At 38.2% G+C, this 22,845-nt stretch overlaps 1 protein-coding gene across 3 annotated transcripts in view; it reads right to left on the bottom strand.

Moving 5' to 3' along the window:
• SYT16 (synaptotagmin 16) overlaps window positions 1-22,845 on the bottom strand; it is a 198,716-nt gene that overhangs the window by 95,767 nt on the left and 80,104 nt on the right. For 2 of the 3 annotated variants that reach the window (XM_053929170.1, XM_024568344.3), the window contains exon 1: window positions 12,473-12,602. Coding sequence is in view for 1 of the 3 variants with exons in the window: in XM_045201690.2 (XP_045057625.1) it covers window positions 12,473-12,652 (180 nt within the window). In the remaining 2 variants the exon portion in view is untranslated. Of the gene's footprint in view, window positions 1-12,472; window positions 12,653-22,845 lie in introns of those variants that run through there. The other variant, XM_045201690.2, reaches the window with a different exon arrangement.

The following is a 22,845-nucleotide window of genomic DNA, read 5'->3' as shown; positions in this document are numbered from 1 at the left end:
AGACAGTTTCTTTCTGCTTTGAAACCCATGAAGTTACTGGTGTGGGCCAGAAAGCGTTGTAATATTGGGGCTGGATATATTCAGCATTAAGTAGCCTTTTCAGGGATTGAGTCTGTACTTTTGTCAATAACCACTGTCAGATGATCTCAGAATAACTATAAAGAGGCCAAATCTCAGGCCATATATGCAACGGTTTTGAGTTGTTATATTCCAAAATACTAAAAAAAGGAAGGGCGCCTCCTGCTAGAACCTGAAAAACAATCTAGTTAGTGACACTCAGGACCTTTCGTTTCTTGCTAAAGCAGTCCAAAGCCAAAAGGGCTATGCCCTCACACAGTAACCATGGAGATATCTTTGCTGCTTAGGTGAATTTCTATTTGATTGGGAGAGCACTCCAAGCGTGATACCAGATTCATACTTGGTAACCCAGTTCTTTGGGGGCCTTCTTACAGCTGAGAAGTTAAAGTGGCTTCTGGTATTATAATAAAAATAATTTGTTTTAAATGAGCAAAGAAAAATAGACAAGAAAAGACAGTTCACATCCTTGATTGAAAGGAATCATACATATAAGGTTTGTGGCAGTTAAGAAGGCTCATTGTGTGAATAAAAATAGTCCATGACACTTCATTATTATCAGAAATGAAAACGAAACAACAGAAAGTATGTGTGTATATGTTCATGTGTCTGTGTTTAACATACAAGCTCCTACCACAAACATGTCCAGGGAAGGTCTACCACCTCCCAGTACTAAATAAACTAGCAACCTAATAAAGAATTAGTAACAATTGATAAATAAAGATGGAAGTAAAGCCATTGCTATATTCCTAGGGGCTACATTCCTTTAAATTCTGCTTTAATTAGAATTATATTTTAGTTATAAAAGTATTTAATTTAATTAATGTTATTTTAAACATAGGAAACAACTAAACAGTAAACATTAAAGAGTTGTGTTACTGTAGGGGGAAAAAAACTATCAAACTCCTGAGCCATACGCTTTATCACATATTTTGATCATCCTCACCAGGGTAATTATAAACAGAATTGTTCCATGCCCAGAATAATAATGCTCATGGTCCTCCGAAGGCTATTTAGTTGGATCTTTCTGCCCCCATTTTCTAGCTGATGACAGATGCTTGAAGGGAGGGGGAGAGCTATGACCTAAAAAGAAATACCAGCTTCTAGGGACTATGCCTGGATAACCAATCCCCTACTCAAAATCATATATAAGTTTATCTACTGAAGTGTGATGTTTAGCATTTTTTTGAAGGAGAAATTACCTTGGAAAATCTACTCTTCTCATTCTCTACCAAGATCTGCAGGGCAGTCATAAGTAAAAGTCAAGAATACCAAGTTTAAAGTGTCTTCTTGCAGCCACCAGTTAATTTCCTTGTGTCATCCACTAGATGTGGTTTATATGTTATTGATTTCCTAGAGTGGCCATGGGGCTAATTAAATCTACAATTTTTATGACAATTATCATGCCTTTCAGAGAAAAGTATTTTGCATTGCCCAGTATGAACAAGAAGGCTTAGAAAGATGAATAATGCATGGAGTCAAAATAAGAACTATAAAATGGGCTACAATCCATCTTTAACATGATTCAAAAGAGTCTACAGGTGTTTTCTATTAAGAGCAAATTTGTTATGTGGGTAGGAATATGTGCCGCTAAGATGAAATATCTTTTGTAGCATTTGACCAAAACATGTTCTAAATGCTGGAATCTTAACAAATATAAAAACGGATTACTGAGATCTCTTTACATCAACAATATGGATACAATACAGTCCCATTGTCATTGCTGGGGCGTGGGCAGTCCAACAGACCCTTTACCACTGGGCTTCAGGGAAGAAGTTAATGTGAAGGTAAATGTAAAACTTTCTACAATCAAACTATGCTTTTGTCGGTAAACAATGAGAAAAATGAGAGTGGGAAGAAAAGAAATAGCAATAGCTTCAGAATCACACACACACACACACACACACAAGGCTCAGTGTTAGATGTTCCCTCAGTTACGCCACAGCATGGGGAAAATCATGTTACCTGGGGCACCTAAATGTCTTCGTCTCTAATACAGGGAGCACTAGCCCCTGTCTTGCAGTTCACTACGGAAATTACATTCCACAATGTTTTCAGAGCTCCTAGAACAGAGCCCAGGACAGACCAGGCACTCAGTGTCATAAATTATTACTAAACCAAAATTTGCAACATTATAAAAGGCAAATATATGTCAAAGTCTTATAGTCATCTCTGTAATGTGCTAAAAACTCAGGAAAACGACACTGTTGTTATAGCTAACATTTGCCAAACACTTTACAGGATGCAATTCTTTTTGACAACTTACATGACAAAATTCTTTGTGAACAATTCACAAAGGCCCTCCCCTTTCACAGCTGAAATAACTAAGGCTCAGAAGGGTAAGTGACTTGCCCCAAGGTTCATACCTATAATAAACAGTGAGTCTGGTATTCCAATTCTCCTTTATTGAATTCCAAACTCTTGCTTTTACTGCTATTCCAAATCTTCACAAAAATGCCAATAAAACTGAGAAGACACTAGAAGTCAAAAAGTGAAGGTATTTTCTTCAGAAGTGGCCAATGTGGGATTCAAATCCAGGTTCACCTGACTACAAAGTCTGTTCTCTGCTTCCATTCCAACCTGGCTGCCTATTTCACTGATGAGACTCTTTTAAAAATGAAAACTCTTGCAATTACTTTTCCAAAAAAAGTGTAATAAAGTAAAAAATTCTAAACTACTTCTTAAGTGAAGGAATGGTTATTTTCAAACATACTTTTCAAACTCCATCCAGCAGACAGCTTTGTATGGCAGCACGATGAGCTCAAAAAGCCTAGGGTCGGCTCAACGGAGTTTCAAATTTCTCAAGGTTCTTGCCATCATAATAGCGCCTCTCCAATCTTCTCCTAGTTTTATAAGCCCATTGAGTATTTTGGAACAACTATTATATCCAAGGCAGAGCCTTCCGCATGCCCCACAAATACCCAGTGGTGACATAAACACGTAAGGTCTTCAGCACTTCCAGAGACACTATTTCAAGTGGCTTTAATGGCATGACTTTCTTAAGAGACGGTCATTGCCCTCGCACAAAAACGCGTTTCAGACTCACATACAATAGCGTTGTAATCAAGAATTTAAGAATGAGCTATACCTAATTAATGTTTATTTTTGTAAAGACCCAACCCAAATAAGAAAGAATCTCATTTTGCGACACCCTAGCCTAAGTGATCACAATAGACCCCCGATGAGAGTGCACCTGTGTTTCACTGGCCCCCGGTAAAGGAGATCCTGAGGCCTCAAATGACAACCACAGTATGAAGAAATGTAATTAGAAGTTAATGTAATGAAATTGAGGAAGGCAAAATGCAGGCACAATGAACAGCAATTACTCTCAGACTAGGAGATTTCCCAGATTGGTGGTTTTTGTCCCAAGAGAAGAGATAGAAATATCATTTGTATCACTTGAAAATGCAGGCACAAATGTAGACTGAAAAAAGGGAAAAATAATGGAACAAATGTGATTGTAGCCCTCTGGAGATAGATGAAACAACTCTCTAAATATCACCAATCATTCAGTGTTTTTTAGATTTTTTTATTCATTATGAAGCAATATTAGCCTTATAAAATTTTGGTTAAAAAGGGAGGGATCATTTATAATCTCTCCACCTTAACACAATTCTGATTTTTGCACATTTCTTCTATCATTTTCCTTGTAATTTGCAGAGTTGCAATCATATTATACAAGAACCTAAGAGTTACCTTTAACAACTTCTTATCCTTTACGTAGAATTCATCACCAAAGCCTACCCATTATTCCAACTACATAACTCTTGAATCTACCTGTCTTTTTCACCTGCACAGGTAATACCTGAGTTCAGATCACCATTATTCCCACCTGAGCCACTTCTTAAGTGATCTCCTTGCATTTCACTCCTACGCCGTGTTTCCACAGAAGAGCCTTTGTGATTTTTTTTTAATTAATTTTAATTGAATTTATTGAGAGGACATTGGTTAATAAATTATATAGGTTTCAGGGGTACAATTCTATAATACATTATCTGTATATTGTGTGTTCACCACTCCAAGTCTTTGTGATCTTTTTAAGATACATATTTGATCAAGTCATTCAAGTAATAGATCAAGTAATTAAAGTGATTTAAAATTCTTTCCCATTGCTTCTAGGATAAAATCCAAAATCTTCTACAAGACTCAGAAGGTCCTGCCTGGTGTTTTTATCTTCGGCCACTCCCTCTTTGCTCTTTATTGCTTATCCTACTTCACGAGGCTCCTCCCACTGGCTGACAAATCTCCTCTCCCTCTAGGCTTCCTTCCCCAGTCTCCCAACACCCATTCATCCCCTTTTAGGGCTCAGTTTCCACTTCTCTTGATAGAATGCTTTGCCAGACAACCAGCGCCCCCCATAATCCAGACTCCATTATGTCCCCTGAAATATTCTCTTACAATATGTCTTACTTCCTTAATATTTATTATAACTATAGATTATTGATGACTTATGTAATTATTTCTTTTAACAGCTGTCCTCCCCACTAAACTCACAGCCCCACGAGAGCAGGGAGCAGGTTAATTTTTATCTTCGCCCTGTTGCCAGCATCTGGTTGAGTGACTACCATAGAATAGGTCACCAAGTTTTAAATATCTGACCACACACACATACACCATATACTGCTTCTTTCATTTAATATTTTAATGCATTTTTGCATGTTTCCAGTCTTTTGTGTTTATCATTTTTAATGATTTAATATTTAAAAAACTAAATTTTCAATGAGGACCTGAATACCTTTTCCCCAATTCAAATCTATGAAAGTACCTATTCTGTTACACCTCAAGAAAAAATATTCTGTATTCTCCATTAGAATAAGAATATCATTAAATTATATTAATGCAGACATCATAAAATTGGCATTTATAAGGGCTTTGGCTAGAGGTGAGTTAAATCTGACTTCTATATTTATTGTTAAAAATAAAACAAAAAAAGTGTCGCTGGCTAAACAACATAACAATCATCATTATAAAGATATTTCAGGAACTGACTATTTACCTTACAATTATTATTCATTTTTTTCATTACGAGGCTGGGAGAGGACCCAAAGGTTTTCTCCTCCAACAGCCCCCAGATCATGCTTATGCTGCGGGTCCACTGACACACCTTGAACAGCAAGGTCTTGCTGAGGTATGATTGGCAGGTGATAAAACCTACCCTTCTCAGGGTACAGGTCAACACTTCTTAGCAAGTTTATGGAGTTGTGCAACCATCATTCTTCACCCCAATCATACCTCAGCAAGGACACTTGTATCACCCCAGTAAGATCTCTCATGACCATATATAATTAATCCCCATCCCCACGCCAGCCCCAGGCAACCACTACTCTACTTTCTGTTTTTATAATTTGCCTTTCCTGGGAATTCTATATAAATGGAAGGATACAGTTTTTAAAAGGTTATAAGAGATGTGGAAATAACACTGGAGGCTCACTTCCTATAAGATCTAGGGATGATCTTTATAAATTTTCAACTATTTGCAAAATATTAAATGAATAGGCTTTTTCCTGGCTATGATGTCTCTACTTCCTGAGAGTCTCAAAAGGGACCCTTATCTTCCAGTGTCACTGCTATAAATAGCACAGATTGGGGAAGTTAGTTCATTTCCAAAAGAGACCCTACAACCAGCAATTATACAAGTTTTAATCAGGTTTCCACTATGGTTGTGATGAGGAAAATATAAATCTTTCATCTAATGAAGTTTTTACTTATAGCCAAAAAACCATTTTAGGACAAATTATTAATCCATTGCACATGTTTCTGCTAGGTCCAGGGACATGGTCTTACCTTCCTAGTCATACTGGCCCCCTTCTGTCTACTAATGAACACATCAATACTCTCAATGTGGAACTCTCAACCTAAATCAATGCTGGCAAGTGCTCAACATGTTTCCTTCTGATTTCCTTTCATTTGTTTACACAAGCCTCAAACTAAACAGGTATTAAAATTGTTCATTACTAAAATGACTATTGCTGCAAATTGTATCTCCTTCATTAGTGGTTGCCAACATAAGTTCTCCTGGGGTGCTTGATGACTGGGCTCTTAGAATAGTAATGCTAATAACATGACAATGTCAATACTTCTGTGTCTGGCAAACACTGACAATCAGAGCCCCCCGGGGCCCCACCAAAAGCAGCAGACTTAATGGGATCTTTGTGGTTGCAGACATGAGCAGGTTGGGAGGGTGGTGCATGCGTCTCTCAGGTCTGCGCAGCCAAAGTGGCCCCAGTCAAACAATATTTGAAAACACTCCTACATTTCCCTTTCCTTTGCCAGAGAATTTCACGTAAGAACTGGGAAACACTGTTTCCTAAGCACGATAGTGGATCCAAACATTCTCAACTAAATCTATGTACATGTATGACCTATTTTACAGCATTCTATAGAGTTACACCAATTGTGTCTATTCAGTTAGAACAAGATGCAGTTACGTTTCTATTGTAAGCCAGTAATGCCTGTCTTTTGCTTTTTTCTTCTCTTCTTTCAATCCTTCCAATTTCTCACTAAAATATACAGAATCTTACTTGCTGAGAAACAGCAAATACCTCCATGGTCTCCTGTTAGCACAGTTCAATTCAACTAGGATTTACTACCATTACCCATAATGAGTGGGATTCTACTTTCTGGTAGTGAAATGCTAACAACGCATCCTGAAAAAATTCTAGTATACATATGAGTGCCCTCGTATTTATTACCCACAATAAAGCAAACACTAGAAAGAAAAATCCTCCGACTGATATGAATAACTGTATTTCATGTTGGCATCCCACTTCTAAACATAATCCCACACTAAATACACATTTTGGTTAGTTTCAGATTCTAAATGGAACCCTTTCCCTGAAATGTTCTTAAAACCAATTATAGTTAGGTCTCGAATTATAAAGCCAACCCATGGGTAGAAATGTAGCAGGACTCCGACATCTTTCCCACACAGAATAATAAGCTACCAAGTACGGCTTTGGTAAGCATGCTTGTTTATGGGCCGAGGAGTGATGAAGGGATTGGGGGACATCAAAGACCAAGTTAGAAAAGAAAGAGCTTTGTGCTAAAAAGTAAAGGTAAGACTTTAAGAGCTTCACCATACTTTCTATAATATGCCTTATAATGCCATGATTTGGATTTGCTTCAATATAATTGCTTCAATATAATTTAAAAAGAGCCCTGGTCAGTGTGGCTCAGTTGGTGGGGCATCACCCACAAAACAAAAGGTCACACTGGTTCAATTCCCAGTCAGGGCACATGCCTGGGTTGTGGGTTCCATGTCTAGTAGGGGTGTGTGCGAGAGGCAACCAACTGAAGTTTCTCTCCCTCTCTTTCTCCTTCCCTTGCCCTCTCTCTAAAAATAAATAAAATCTTTTTAAAATATCATTTTAAAAGAAACATTCAAAGAGTTAATGCCCTACAAGTAAGGTTTTCTCCATCACCCTCTCTTGTATCAAGTAGCCCACACTTCTGTGGAATGACAACTATAAATTACCACTCTGTCATCAGTGCTCACCAGGGAAAAACAAAAAACAGCAGTTTTTAAGCAGATAGCAATTTTATTCCATAAAACTGACATGAATTGTTCTTAACTATTACGAACTGTTTTTGAGGATTCAAAGTTACAGAAACTAAGAAAAATAAGATTCAAAATGTTTTTGGAATTCCTAAATTCACACACTTCAAACAATACCTGTCATCTTGTCACTAAACCTCAACCAGACTTCCTGGAATAACACAGGCTGGAAATTATTGTGAGAGCTTTTGTAAATAAGGCATTTGCTGCAGTTAAGTGGGTTTTAGGCATTTTAATGCAGATATTTTAATGAAAACATATAATCACAGACCTTCTCTTTCTTTTACTTTAATCTGTCAGAAGAATAATGAGATTTTAAACCTATTACTCCAAAAACTAGTTTAAAACAGCTTATTCATATAGCTAGTTAAGCACATAAACTCATACGCACCCACTTCAATGCAGAAGCAGCGACCTGTGCTACTAGCTCTCTGACTCAAACAATAACCCTTTCTCCCTGTTGCCCAGCCATCAAATAATTTTTTTTAAGACATGTGTCCCTTTAAAGTATAATGAGCATTACTGTCTTGCTGATACAAGAAGCACAAAAACCCAATATTCTCTGGTAAATGTAACTTATGGCACCCACAGTATCCACTGGGCATGATGTTTCTCTGGCAGATATCACAGAGAGAACAACTATCGTTGATGATGTCATTCGTTAGCACGTGCAAACAAATGCACAAGCTTTAAACTAATGAGCCATTTCCTCATCTGTAAATGCGGATGACATGTTGTTCATCTCCACTACATCAAAATCCCTCAAAGCTACCCCAAAAGTTGGTGAGATAGCTTTACTATCTCCAGCAAAATGACGCATGATTAAGGTTTCCTCAGATCATCCTGGGAACCCCTGCTGCAGAATTAGGGAAGAACTTCAGTCCACCAAGCCATAAACTTCTACTGGGTGCTTCCATTTGATCTACCAAGATCCACCAAGGTTTACTGAGGTCTACTTAGAATGCTCAGTCATGAAATTCCATGCTATGTCTATTTAAAATACAAAGAGGCTCAGAGTTTCTGCCAAAAATTAAGAAAGAACTATGTATGTTAGAGATAGATAGGTGGATAATAGGTAGACAGATGCTTTACAGTCATTGGTAGTGTTAAACCTTTCCACAGTAATTTGTACTTACAGATAACTTCAGATTGATGTTTATTAATATCGCAGTATCACAAAGGAAGCTCAAAAGCCACAAGAAGAATTGAATGACTCCACCCCATATCTGCCATCCTTCACAGGGTACAGGCAACATTTCAAGGCCTTGGGTTCTCTTCCTCTGTCATCTTTCCAAGCCATTGGCTATCTTTTCCAGGGCTTCTTTTCCCTACCACCCCCCACCTGGGGGGAAGCTGCCCTCCTAACACATCCTCTATCCTTTCTACATTGTGCCTCTTAGAAGGACGTTCTGACTTCTAAACTTTGCCTTTGGTATATAAAGAAAGCTTTTCAGGGAAAAAAACAAAAAAAAATTATCTCTCTTTCTCTCTCTCAACTCTAGACTTGTTTAAAAACTAGTACTTTACCATGGAACTTTTATTTTTAATAAATACTTTTATCTCAAAGTTGAACAATGGTCTCTTTATTCCAAGTGGTATCTATCCTTCCCCCAAAGCAATCACTGCCGATGAACAAGCAAGCACCTTACATAAAGAAACCAAATAATGCAGGTGCGTGGCAATAGTAAATGCTAAGTAAGTGATAGCTACCAATTATTCTTATGTAACTATTATTATTACCTATGCTACTAGGAAGAAACAGCTTCTGCTTCTTTCTCTCCTTACCTGAATTTAGGCAGAATAATGTGTACAAATTCTTTGAACTTTGAAAAATATATAGCTTACAGGAAGGTAAGGTATTTTTGTCAGGTAAATTACTTTGCTTAGTAGGTTCAAAAAATAAATTGCCACTCCTGTCTCTCTGATATCACCACACAAACAAAAATAATTATTTTATTCCTTAGAACCTCACATATATTAGAGTATAATGATTATGTTTCTGATATTCAGCCATTTTTTTATCTACAAAATTGGCAACTTGATATGGTTCAACCTAAGAATAAGATGATCTGGTTGGTTTTTAAATTATCTTTATTAGGACTCTTTCACTGACAGACTGAGACCTAGAGAAGAAATTGCCAGGGTAACCCTAAGACTCAAACAGGGTTGCACAATCGAAATGGGGAGAAACTGAGTACAGACTCCAAATGGAGACTTAAGGGCAGAGAGATGAAGTGAGTTTCCCAAAATATCATGGACAATTAGTGGCAAAATGAAGGCTTGGCTGTCTGCACTGTGCTTCTTTCCACCACATCAGTCTGCCTTCCCTACGTCTTCACATTTGTCAAATTATGTTGAGAACATCACGACTTTACTTAGAAATCAGTGCTCTAAGGATGATAATTAAGGCAAATATCAAAAACTTAGATAAAATCTGGGATAGACCATGTTTTTCAAAGACTTTTGATCAAGGATAATTAAACTTTTAAAAGGAGGAATGTCAAAATAAAGGTGTTTGCTTCTTAGACATTATAATTCGGAGATTCTCCTGATTAAACCATTTTTAAAGCCCCTTTATGGCCCTACTCTGAATTTTGAAACATGGATGTTTTTTAGCATTTCTTGAGCTAATAGCTCCTGGTTTGTGCTTCATTGTTATTATTTCAACATTATCTTCAACCCTCAACTTATTTGCAAATATATTTCATAATTGTCTCTAAAATACTATAACATGTCAACCAAGACAAAAAGGAAATATCTTAAATAGCTCTAACCTTAGTTCTTTGTAGCCTTTATAGTTTTCAAAGGAGAGAACATGACTGACTTTAATGTCCCAATTTGGGTAATGAATACAATGTGTTTGCATGGACACCATGCCTAGAGGCCATTACTGTGACTGGTATAGTATTTTGTTAATGCTGCACAGTTATGGGTAAAGTTCTATTAGGACTTTTGCCATAGGCACCATGCTAGTATCTATACAAAATTCATTTAATCTATATCTACCCTATAAGGGCTGTACTGATAATCCTAATCCCATTATGCAGATAAGGTAACTAAAGTTCAGAAAGATTCCATAATTTTCCAAGGTCCCACAGCTAGTGACAGTCAGCTGCTAAAGGGAGAAGAATCAAACCACTATGAATCCTACCTCCATGCCCCCTCGTGACCAAGCAGAAGTCTATGCATCCTGCTAATTTATGTCCCAGATGGGAGAGTAGTGGCTAAACCATTTGTAAGTCCCAGATTTCACATGACAAGCTCTATTTAAAATATTCCAGTCTGTTTTCAAAATATAAGGCCACTGCAGCAGCAGCAACGCCAAACTGATTGTCCAGTCTGCAACTTACACCCCTCCCATTATCAATTCCTACAGCAAATTTTAAATATGTCCACACGTTCTTTGATAGTCTTCCCTTCAAAAGTGGAGCCTAATCCCCTTCCCTTGAGTGTAGGCTATACTTCATGAATGAGCAGAAGGCGGTAGAAGGGACCATGAATGGCTTCCCAGACCAGCTCATAAAAGGAACTGTGGCTTCCTCCTCCCTCTCCTCTCTTGGATCACTGAGTTGGGGGGGGAAGGCAGCTGCCATGTCATCACCACAATAAGCAGTCCCGCGGAGGGCTCCACAAGGGCAGGAACCGAAGCTGTCTGCCCTCCTGGAAGTGAGTCCATCACTTCCAGCCACGCCTTCAGATGACTGCAGAAGAAATTCCAACTGCAGCCTCATGGAAAGCTACGATCTAGAGCCACTTAACTAAGGTGATCCTAAATCCCTGAACTTCAGAAACTGTGAGATAATGAATATTTGTTTTAAGCCTGCAAGTTTGGGAATAATCTGTTATGAAGCAATAGATAATTAATGCACATTTATGCCTAAATTATGTCTTTTCTTATAACAAAGCAAAAAGTTGAACTTTCCATGGCTACAAACGCTACTGTATCCATTAGCCAAACATTCTCCTTGGTCCAGGTTCACTTAGAACATACCCAGGAGGTGAGACAACCAGAGGGTGTTCTCCTCAAGGCTTTGCCCCTGATCAAAAATATAATGTAAGAACACATATAGTAAGATTGTTCCTCTACCTGTTACATTATGCTCTGTACCCTATGAGAATCAGATCGATAAATAAATAAACATAAAGAGCGAAACTGTTACCCATGAGATACCAGCACTCTCTCTGAACACCCTGCTTGCTGCGTACAATGATAAGCATCACCCTGTGTTAACATCCTGTATCACAAAGCTCTACACTTCAGCAATTGCAGGAAGAACGTGTCCTTTAAGAACAGGAAGCCAGTAATTTCTTTAAATATGTTATTTTCCCGCATCAGACTGAAGGCAGTTAGTAAATGATATAGTAGGTCCAGTGAACGTAACAAGTAAAAACCTCCCTTAGGAAAAGAGGCTGTTGCCATGTGAGTGAGGAGTGGCCCTGAGCACCGAAAAGCTCAGAATAGCTAACTGAAGTGCTTTGTCAACTCTGTTCCAACACAATGAGACCAAAACACATCAAGCCTCTTGTCAATCACAAAACATTTTTCTTCCTTCGAGCTTTAGTCAGAGGGAAACTCAACACAGACATCTGAAAAGCTGAGAAAACAGGAAGTGGTGGTCAGCTTTTTCCCAACTGCTCTTCAAACTCAAAGGAGAGCATTTACTTTCATAAGGCTAATGTGTCCTTTAGTGATGTCCATTCATCATGCCCGCCACGGCGGCGGCCGAACAGCTCAATGTGTGATTTCTTAATGGAGCCCATCCTGGAAACAGTGACATGCCTCCCCTGACCCACTGCCCGGCAAGTTGCCACGCTCGGGAGAATGTGAAGCGGGAAGCTTACCCAGCCCTTCGCAGGTCCCAGTCTTGTCTTTGGAGTGCTTTCTTTTCCCTTGTTGCTCCAAGAATGGAGGGCCTCCTATCTTTTCGAAACACAGCTTCTTGTTGATGAACAGGAACAGAACAGCCAGAAGGACAATGAAGACCCCAACTGCAGACAAGAAGCCAATGGCCTCAGGTGGGACTGGCAAGAGAACACAAAGAGAAAAACATTACCACAATTAAAGTGACCCGATGTTAGTTCTAACACGTGATCAAATGTATTCAGAATCTTTAGGTTTATTAACGAGAGTGGGAAATACTCTACAGGTCCTGACTGGATGGCACCCCCAGGACTAAGTACAGGGGAAGGGAAAAGGGCCCTTGGCAGGGACATCTTGCTAGGCTGGTTCCTTATACCTTTGCACATGTGGTTTCTTCTACCTGGAACACAGCTCTTCTCACTCCTATTCTCAGCCTAATATTCAACCTCAAGCACTCAAACTATAAAAGAGATATCCATCAAATGTATTGAGCTGGAAATGGTTGACCAGTGTCATAAAAGCAAGTCTCTTAATAATACAGCTGCCTAAAGCTTTAAAAACAATCACTTGGGACAAACTTTCAGACATGCACATCCATCAATATTAGTGACTGAAACAAAAGTCATTTCCTGGATACACATTTGCAAATCCAGCTACATAATAGGACAATGATGATTAACACTGATAACAAGAAAGTTCCTAATCCATGCCATCCATATAAGAAATTAGAATTATATTTTGAATGCTAATATTTTAGAATTTTGGAAGATGAAATTCCATCTTCCTCCTTCTTATCAAAAAATCCTGAGCTTTAAATAATGCTGATTAAGTGTTATCCAGTATTATTTAGAGTCCCAGCCATTGTGTTCAACTGGGAAGTGTATAAAACAAGGAAACCCGAACTAGTTTGGGGCTGAAGAAAGACTCTTCTAAGGAAATGATATTTGAGCCAAGACAACATCCAGTAAAGAAATCCAGACATCACCTGGTATAGAGAATCGATTGCAGAGCAGGTGTCAGTAAGAGTTATCCAAGGGAGTTGGGTATGTGTGAAGGCTTATGAAAATGAATCTCCTAAGAGCGGCTTTAATCCTTGGGCAGATTTAATATGTGCATTAATAATATGAAGGAATAATATTCACCCTACCCTACCATCCTGATAAACAGAAAGAGGATGAATCAAACCAGTCCTAACTCCACGAAAAGATAAAGAAAATGAATAGCACCGCCTCACTAAATCTATCTAGTGGCAAGCCAATAAAAGAACAAACAGAAATAGCAGGTCACATAATAGCTTCGTGGTCTGCAAAATGATAATAGTGCCTGCTATCAAAGCCAACATATACCATCAAAAAAAAAAAAAGTATGCACATAATACACTGTTCCCTCGCCCTTCAGAGGCAGCGCAGATAGCAGTGCTTTCTGGCCTTGGGTACAGCAGTCGTACTGTCTAGAAGAAAATTGTCTGCTACCACTTCTTATCTGCGGGGCCTTGGGCAAATTATTTAACCTCCCTGTGCTTCTTCAGGTGCCTAAGCAATTAAAGGAGATAACAAATATAGCTATACCAAACATTAAATGAGGTAACACGGGGAAAATAGTCTGTGTGGCCCCTGGCACATAGAGAGTTCTCCAACAGGAGTAACTGTCTCCCTCAGCATCACCATCATCATCTTTACAGAGCTGTTAAGCTATCCGGCAGCAGTTAAATATGATGGACGTGCTGCTTATGCACATCCTGTGCTTTGGGCCCATCTCCCTCCCTTTCACCAAAACAATTATCTCTGCTTTTTGCCCCTCACTTCTGTATTTTCAACTACTTTCCCTTGTAGATACACCGACCATCTTTTTCTTCTGCATTAAAAATGTACCAAGTACCTCCCTTCCTTTAAAAGCCCCTCCTGACCACCATGTGCTCCTCAATCACAGCCCTCTCTCCTTTCCCCTACACAACCAACCACCTCCAGAGTATTTCTGACACTCACCTCTGCTTTCTGACTTTCAAATCCACAAGCATCCTTTACCCCGACTCCCACTGGTCGCCATGTACCCCCTCAAATCCCTTCTCCACATAGTAGGAAGAGGGATCCTTCTGAAATACTCACGTAAGCCTGATTTGTTCCACTGCCCTCCTACAACTGTCTGTAGGGGACTGAATTGTGGTCCCCCAAAAGATATGCTCACCCTGAATCTCAGAACTTTATTTGAAATAAAGTTCTTTGCATATGCAATCAGGGTAGGATCTTAAGAAGAGGAGATCATCCTGGATTAGAGTGAGCCCTAAATTCAATGATAATCATCACCACAAGAGACTGAAGACACAGAAGAAAGCCATGTGAGTATGGGGCAGAGACCAGCATTACAAAGTCTATAGCTGAGGAAGGTCAAGGGTGCCAGGCACCACCAGAATCTAGGAGACAAACATGAAACAGATTATCCTTCAGAGATTCCAGAGGAACCAACCCTGCTGATGCCTTGATTTTGGACTTCTCACCTCAAAAACTGTGAGAAACTAAATTTCTGTTGTTTTAAGCCTTAAAGTCTGCGGTAATTTGTCATGGTACCCTTAGGAAATCAATACACTCTCCAGTGGCTTTCCATTACCCATAGGACAAACTTTGAATTCCTCTCCTCGGTTCAGAAGGTCTTCCATGACCCAGCTACTGATTCCGGCCTTTGTCACTGGTCACTCACCAACTTCAAACTCTGTTGTCCGTGTGTTCCTCTATTTCTGGTTCCCCCAAACATAGCTCACATCCAGGCCTTTAAATAGGCTATTTCAACTCTGTAGGACAAATGCTTACCTCTTTTCTGGCTTCTCACTCTGATACTGAACTTCTTCTGAAAGCCTTTCTTGTTCCTCTTGACTAGGTTGGATGCTTGTGCTGTCTGTTCCCACACACTGAGCCCTTGACAACTTTTCAAGAGTTTTCAAATGTTAAGTTTTAAACTTCATAAGAACAGGAACTATGCCTCAGTTACTCCCTGTACTCTCAGCAGCTCACATAGGCTAGGCACTCAGTAAATATGTGATGCTTGAATCAATGTTGAACTCTGCTGTGTTACGACATGTCACATAGTGTACCTATCAATGAACATTTTTGGAAAGAAAAGATGGACCTCAAGCGGGTCAGTAACACAAACACAGGGTATGGTTTATATAGAATCCAGTCTTAGAAAAAAGAGGTTCATATCATTCCTAAGGAGAAATATTTGCACCTCATAATTCTATTCATTAATGGAAGCCAATTTTTATTTTGAACAAAGTCTGTTTTTCCATTATAAAGTAACATGAGGCTCATCACTCAAAATCTGCAAAATATAGTAAAAGATGAATACAACCACTGTTAAGTCACTTTGTACACTTCCAGTCACCTTGACTTCTCAAGTTGGTGGAGAATACTAGGAATAAGTACAATTCTGGCTAAAGCAGAGAGAAAGCTAAGTTGGGTTCTTTCAACAGAGTTCATGTTCCTACCAGAACATGTCAAGTCCAATTTAATCTTTTTCTACGTGTTCAGGAGTACTTAGTGGGAAGTTTGAAGGGATGTATAAGGGGCTGATAGCCAAATGCTTTGTTAAATATAAGTTAGCTTATATACTTTCTACGTGAGTAGAGCATCACAGAATGGCTAAGAAGTTGGCAGTGACCCCAGACTTGTAAGAACTGCTTAACCAGGATTGTACACAAACTGTCCTTTTTAAAAGGGACTTAAAATTCCAAACATAACCCAGCAATTCCACTCCTAGGTATTTCCCAAGAGACTTGAAAATATATATTCACACAAAAATGTGCACATGAACACTCATGTTAGTATTATTCATGACAGCCGGAAAGCAGAAGTAACCCAAATGTCCATCAACTGAAAATGGATAACCAACCTGTGCTATATCCAAACAATGGGCCCTGGCTGGTTTGGCTCAGGGGATTGAGTGCTGGCCTGGGAACCAAAGGGTCACTGGTTCAATTCCCAGTCAGGGCACAAACATGCCTGGGTTGTGGGCCAGGTCCCCAGAAGGGGACACGCGAGAGGCAACCACACATTGATGTTTCTCTCCCTCTTTCTCCATCTCTTCCCCTCTCTAAAAACAAATAAATAAATTTTTTAAAAAAAACAAACAAACGGTGGGATATTATTGTGCAATAAAAAATGAGGTACTGATACATGCTGCAACATGGATGAACTTCAAAAACATAGTGCGAAGGGAAAGAAGCCAGTCACAAAAGCCCATATGTCATATGATTCCAGTTCTATGAAATCTCCAGACTAGGCGAATCCATGGAGACAGAAAGTACATTTTGTTGTTCCCAGGAGCTGGGGGAAGGGAGAAATGGGGAGTGACTACAAGTGGCTATCAGTTTTCTTTTTGAGGTAATGAAATTATTCTGGAATGGGATAGTAATGATGATGGTACAGTTTTGTGAATATACTAAAAGCCAGTGAATTGCACACTTTAAGAGGGTGTGAATTCTATGGAATATAAATTTTATCTCAAAAAGAGCTGAAGTTCTAAATACATCATTTTAATAAAGATTGGAACGAAATTATGAGACAGTTTATCATCGTTTTCTTAGATTTGGTTTGAAAGTGATTTTACGCCTGTTAAAACACTCTGTAATTTCATTATTCAATATTTAGAATTAAAAATAAAGTTTAAGTGTAATAGGTTATGAGAACTATAGTCAGCACAGCTCTATCAGGATAAGCCAAAGAGGGTTTGATGCTACATCTGAGTCTAAACAAAATTAGAGACTTTGGCAGGGACATTTAAAGTCATTTCACATTCCATATATACAAATGCTTGAGTGAAGAACAAGCATCATATGTATCATCTGCAATAGATGACAAGGGCACATATGTCAAGAAATGTAAGTGCCATCTGTAAGTGCCAGAGTAACTCATCTAATTAGTCCAGTAATTACTAAATTAGAAATCAGATGGCTGTGAAATCCAGTCACATAATTCAGATTGAAAACTTCCTCAAAGTTAACTGTATCTCTCATGTTCCACTGGGGCGCCCCATCTGTTGACTAGCAAGCCACGGCTCAGGGAGAAGACAGGGCGCACACTGACACAAACAGAGAAGCCTCTGCATGTCACGCGGTCACCAGATGTTTGTAGATTTCAATCTACGGTGAAGCCATCTGATTCACAAGAACTAGAAATAAGATGACAGGAAGCAGAAAATTTATTTAATAAAACGATAGTGGGGGAATCCGAATTAAATAAGCAGTGACAATAGAAATAATTAAAAAGTAAAGTTATAATTTCTCAGGAATTAACTTTCTCGGCACCACTCTGAGGTGCCAAGATAGTATCTCATTAAAAACGTGAGGAAAGCTCATGGCACGCGCTACCTTGAGGTAAATCTAAAAGCCACTCCTACATCCTCACCATCTTTGAGTATCCGTTAACCTGAAAGTCCCTTTTTCACTGATATAATTTCAATTGTGTATATCCCTGGAAAAAGCAGCATGACTTTGAAATTGTTTCTGTGAAGTTCTCAGGCTAAGCATGTTCATCTTAGAATGCCAGCATGCACAGCATAGTGACGATAAACAACAGTTCTATGTTATAAACTTCAAAGCTGCTAAGAGACTAGATCTTAATTATTCCTACTACAAATAAAAGAAATGATAATTATGCAACATGATCAATGTGTTAGCTAGTGATAGAGGTAATCACATTGCAATACATAAGTGTATCAAATCAACATGTTGTATACTTTAAACTCATGCAATGTTACATGTCAATTATATCTCAATAAAAATAGGCTTAAAAAAGAATTCAGGATTGGCTGGGCATGTCTACATCCTCCTCCAGGGATTCATCCACCTGAGGACCTAAGAAGCTTCCCAGGAAGTACAGTGAACAAGGCCAGAGTAGAGGTGACCCGAGTACAGCACAGATGTCCACAACTCAGGCTGACCCAAGCCCAGACTCCTTTGGTTGCAGGGCTAGGAGGTGACAATAAGAGCCAGCATTAAATAAGGGCAGCTTTTGGAAATTAAGGAGATGTTTCCAAAATCAATTTTGGCACAATAAAATTTGACGCCCTTGACCTATATTTTATCTTCAAACTTTCTTTGATACCATCAAAAAGAATAGGAGGTAAAAAATTAGAAACTTTTAAGTTTTGAATATCAGTGTGCCAAGTCCATATACAGCTACTTCCATGCACAAATTCAAAGTATATTACAGTTAGACTCACTTACTTATACCTATAGCTGTGTTTTTACAACCAGCTACAAAAGTAAATGTCACTTAAAAATTAGTAGAGAACAAGTTAAATTAAGGGCTTTAATTTTCATTTTTTCCTATAGTGATACTTCTGGAACTAAAAAATAAAAGAACAAAGCCTTTGATACTTAGCAGCCTATTATTTTGCCAATGTTATAAATTTAGGTTGTCAAGCATTATAACCTCAACAACCTTCATGGATAGTCAATCATTTTTCTAGAAAATTATAGAACTATGAAATATAAAATATATATTTAATGTAAGAAAAATAGGTAGTTCTATTTTAAAGTTCTTCTTAGTAATAGCTAACAAGGATATGGCAACTTCATATTCAAACAAATTCATTGGTAGGGAAAAACAGACTTTTCAAAAATAGGAAAAAAATGGCTTAATGAAACCTAAGTGAGATTTTAACATGTTCCAAAATAAAACATAGCAACATATGGAGTCACTAGCAACCAACCACTTCTCAAAATACTTGAGAACACAGCATTTGGGGGTATACAAAGGGTGCTGTCTGCAATGTAGTAATATACGTGTTTTGAAATGTGTGTCCATCTTTTGAGAAATAAGCTAACCTGTCTGCTTTACATGTTTAAAATATAAATTCTCCCTCAATGTGTGCACAGTTCCAGAACCCAAAAATTACTAGTAAGCTTGTTCTCCTTTCTCTGAGTACCCAGACAATTAGCTCAGAAGCAGAAATTAATGATGAAAATAGCTGAAATGCACCAAGAGGTCCATGGAGGGAATCTTTTGAGATTTTCTTCAACTGTCTGAGTTTCTCTGAATGCTTTAGTGATTATCCACTGTCCCCAACCATTCCACTTTCCTACGTCTTCCCAGATGGGGAAGAAGATAGAAAAGAAGGAAATGGAATTAGATGGTATTGAAGGTTTATAAGCTTATAGTCAACATTTTTGGATTGGTAAATTTTTAATTGCATGCTAAGTTGCTGAATTTAATTGAGCAATATATGGCCTTGTACAATTTATATGTCATTTGCCAAATAATGTAATATACTATTACATATAATTATGTATGTACTATTATATGTAGAATTAGGAACATATGATGATATATATGTTCCATATACAATTATATATGCTATTATATATAATTATATATATATTATACATAAAATTAAAACCATATGCCTAATAAAAGCCCCTCAGGAATACACTTATATGATTTTGGTGGAATGATTGTTGAATCAATGTGACAATTTAGCTTTCAAGTAGGAAAAGAATATCTTTATAAATGAGAGGAACTGAGAGACAAATCTACTTCAGAAAGACAAAATATCTTAGAAGAAAGATATCTAATTTTCTTCAACTCCCCCAAACAAAGGCATTTGGAGAACATTTGGAGTGAAATACAATTTTGATTTGTTTATAACTTCTTTACTTTTCAACTCATGTGGAAGACTGCCCAGTGAGACTGAAACTTTAACAGAATTGTTTTTGCCAATCCAATGCCCTCCAAAAAAAAAAAAAAGAAAGAAAGAAAACATCTTGCTTGCAATCTAAAATAATTAAATATTTTTAATGATTATTATAAAGATTCTTCAAATTTTAACTATTGACCCAAAAAGTAGTATGTAGAGATTTGTGCTCAAGGACTAAGCAGCATATGGAACATCTAAAAATAGGAAAAAGATTTGGACTTCCAGCCAAGATGGAGGCGTAGGTAGATACACTTTGCCTCTTCCCACAACCAAAAGAAGGACAACAACAAATTTAAAAACAAAAGAATAACCAGAACTACCAGAAAATCGAACTGTATGGAAGTCCGACAACCAAGGAGTTAAAGAAGAAATATTCATTCAGACCAGTAGAAGGGGTGGAGATGGGCAGCCAGGTGGTGAGGACACACACAAGGCAGCAGCTGGAGGGCTAGATAGTCAAGGCAGAGGCTGGTGCACTGGGTGGTCCCACATTTACATGTGAATAAACCAGAAAGAACAACTGGGGAGTAAGACAGACCACACAACCTAGGGTTCCAGCACAGGGGTAAAAAAAGCCTCAAAACCTCTGGCTATAAAAACCTGTAGGGGTAGTAGTGATGGGAGAAAACTCCCAGCCTCACAGAAGAGGTCATTGGAGAGAACCACAGGGTCCTAGAATGTACACAAGCCGATCCACCTGGGAATCAGCACCAGAAGGGCCCAATTTGCTTGTGGGTAGTTGAGGAAGCTGGCTAAGAACTGAGCAAGTGACATTGTTCCCTCTGGGACCCCTCTCCCATATACAGCACCACAACACAGCGACATGGGTTGCCCTGCCCTGGTGAATACCTAAGGCTTATCCCTCTACTACATAACAGGTGCATTGAGACAAAGAAGTATGGCCCAAATGAAAGAACAGATCAAAACTCCAAAAACAGAACTAAGCAATTAAGAGATAGTCAACCTATCACATGTAGAATTCAAAACACTGATAATCAGGATGCTCACAGAAATGAGTGAGTATGGTCACAAAACAGAGGAAAAAGTGAAGGCTATGAAAAGTGAAATAAAGGAAAATGCACAGGGAACCAACAGTAATGGGAAGGAAACCAGGACTCAAATCAATGGTTTGGACCAGAAGGAAGAAATAAACATTCAACCAGAAAAGAAGGAAGAAACAAGAATTAAAAAAAAATGAACAGAGGCTTAGGAACCTCCAGGACAACTTTAAACATCCCAACATCTGAATCAGGGAGATGCCAGAAGGAGAAGAGGAAGAGCAAGAACTTGAAAACTTATTTGAACAAATAATGAAGGAGAACTTCTCCAACCTAGCAAAGGAAATAGACTTCCAGGAAGTCCAGAAAACCCAGAGAGTCCCAAAGAAGTTGGACCCAAGGAGGAACACATCAAAGCACATCATAATTACATTACCCAAGATTAAAAATAAGGAGAGAATCTTAAAAGCAGCAAGAGGAAAGGAGAGAGTTACCTATAAAGGAGTTCCCATAAGGCTATCAGCTGATTTCTCAAAAGAAACCTTACAGGCAAGAAGGGGCTGGAAAGAAGTATTCCAAGTCATGAAAGGCAAGGACCTATACCCAAGATTACTCTATCCAGCAAAGCTATCATTTAGAATGGAAAGGTAGATGAAGTATTTCCCAGATAAGGTCAAGTTAAAGGAGTTCATCATCACCAAGCCCTTATTATATGAAATGTTAAAGGGACTTATCTAAGAAAAAGAAGAAGATGAAAAACTGTGAACAGTAAAATGACAACTCACAACTAACAACTGAATCTAAAACAAAAACAAAAACAAACTAAGCAAACAACTAGAACAGGAACAGAATCACAGAAATGGAGATCACGTGGAAGGTTATCAATGAGGAGGGGGAGGGGGAAAATGGGGCAAAAGGCACAGGGATAAGAAGCATAAATGGTAGGTACAAAATAGACATGGGGCAGGTATGGGAAATGGAGAAGGCAAAGGACTTATATGTACAACCCATGGACATGAACTAAGGCAGGAGGAATGTTGGTGGGAGGTGGCGTGCAGGGTGGAGGGCTATAAAGGGGAGGAAAAAAATGGGACAATAATAGCATATTATAATAGCATCTTATAATAGCATAATCAATAAAATATATTTTTTAAATTAAAATAAAAAATAAAAATAAAAAGATTCAAGGGCAGTTTATATCCCCAATTTTTCGGACAATATAAATGTTTCCTTGTATTTGGAAAGTTATCCACTCACAGATATACAAATCAGCCCTGTTACTAAGAATTTGTTGAGAACTCTCAAAATTCACTGACATTTCAGCTAAGAGAAAAGTGTATAGCCCTAATAGTAAAATCAATTCTCCAGTACTAGCATCCCTTTCTAAAGTTCAGACCACGTGACATATTTAGGTAAGAAGAAGCAAACAAAATGATCATTGCATTCAAATAAAATAGGCACCTTTTACCTATTCTAGTTCCTTAGTGCAAGCTAGGAAGCTTCTCTGTAGTTAATTTCTGAATAAAACCCCCTTCCAAAACAGATTGGATTCTATTCAATTCTCGGATTTCTCTACTAGAACTATTTCCCAGTTCTTTTTAATTACAAAAAAAAACAACATAAATTGTCTGTTTTACTGTCTGTGCTAATTTCATTTCATTATATTC

This window comes from Desmodus rotundus, chromosome 7 (assembly GCF_022682495.2).
Source record: "Desmodus rotundus isolate HL8 chromosome 7, HLdesRot8A.1, whole genome shotgun sequence".
Lineage (NCBI taxonomy): Eukaryota > Metazoa > Chordata > Mammalia > Chiroptera > Phyllostomidae > Desmodus > Desmodus rotundus.
Note: the sequence above shows the minus strand (reverse complement) of the source record. Positions and strands in the feature narration are given on the sequence as shown.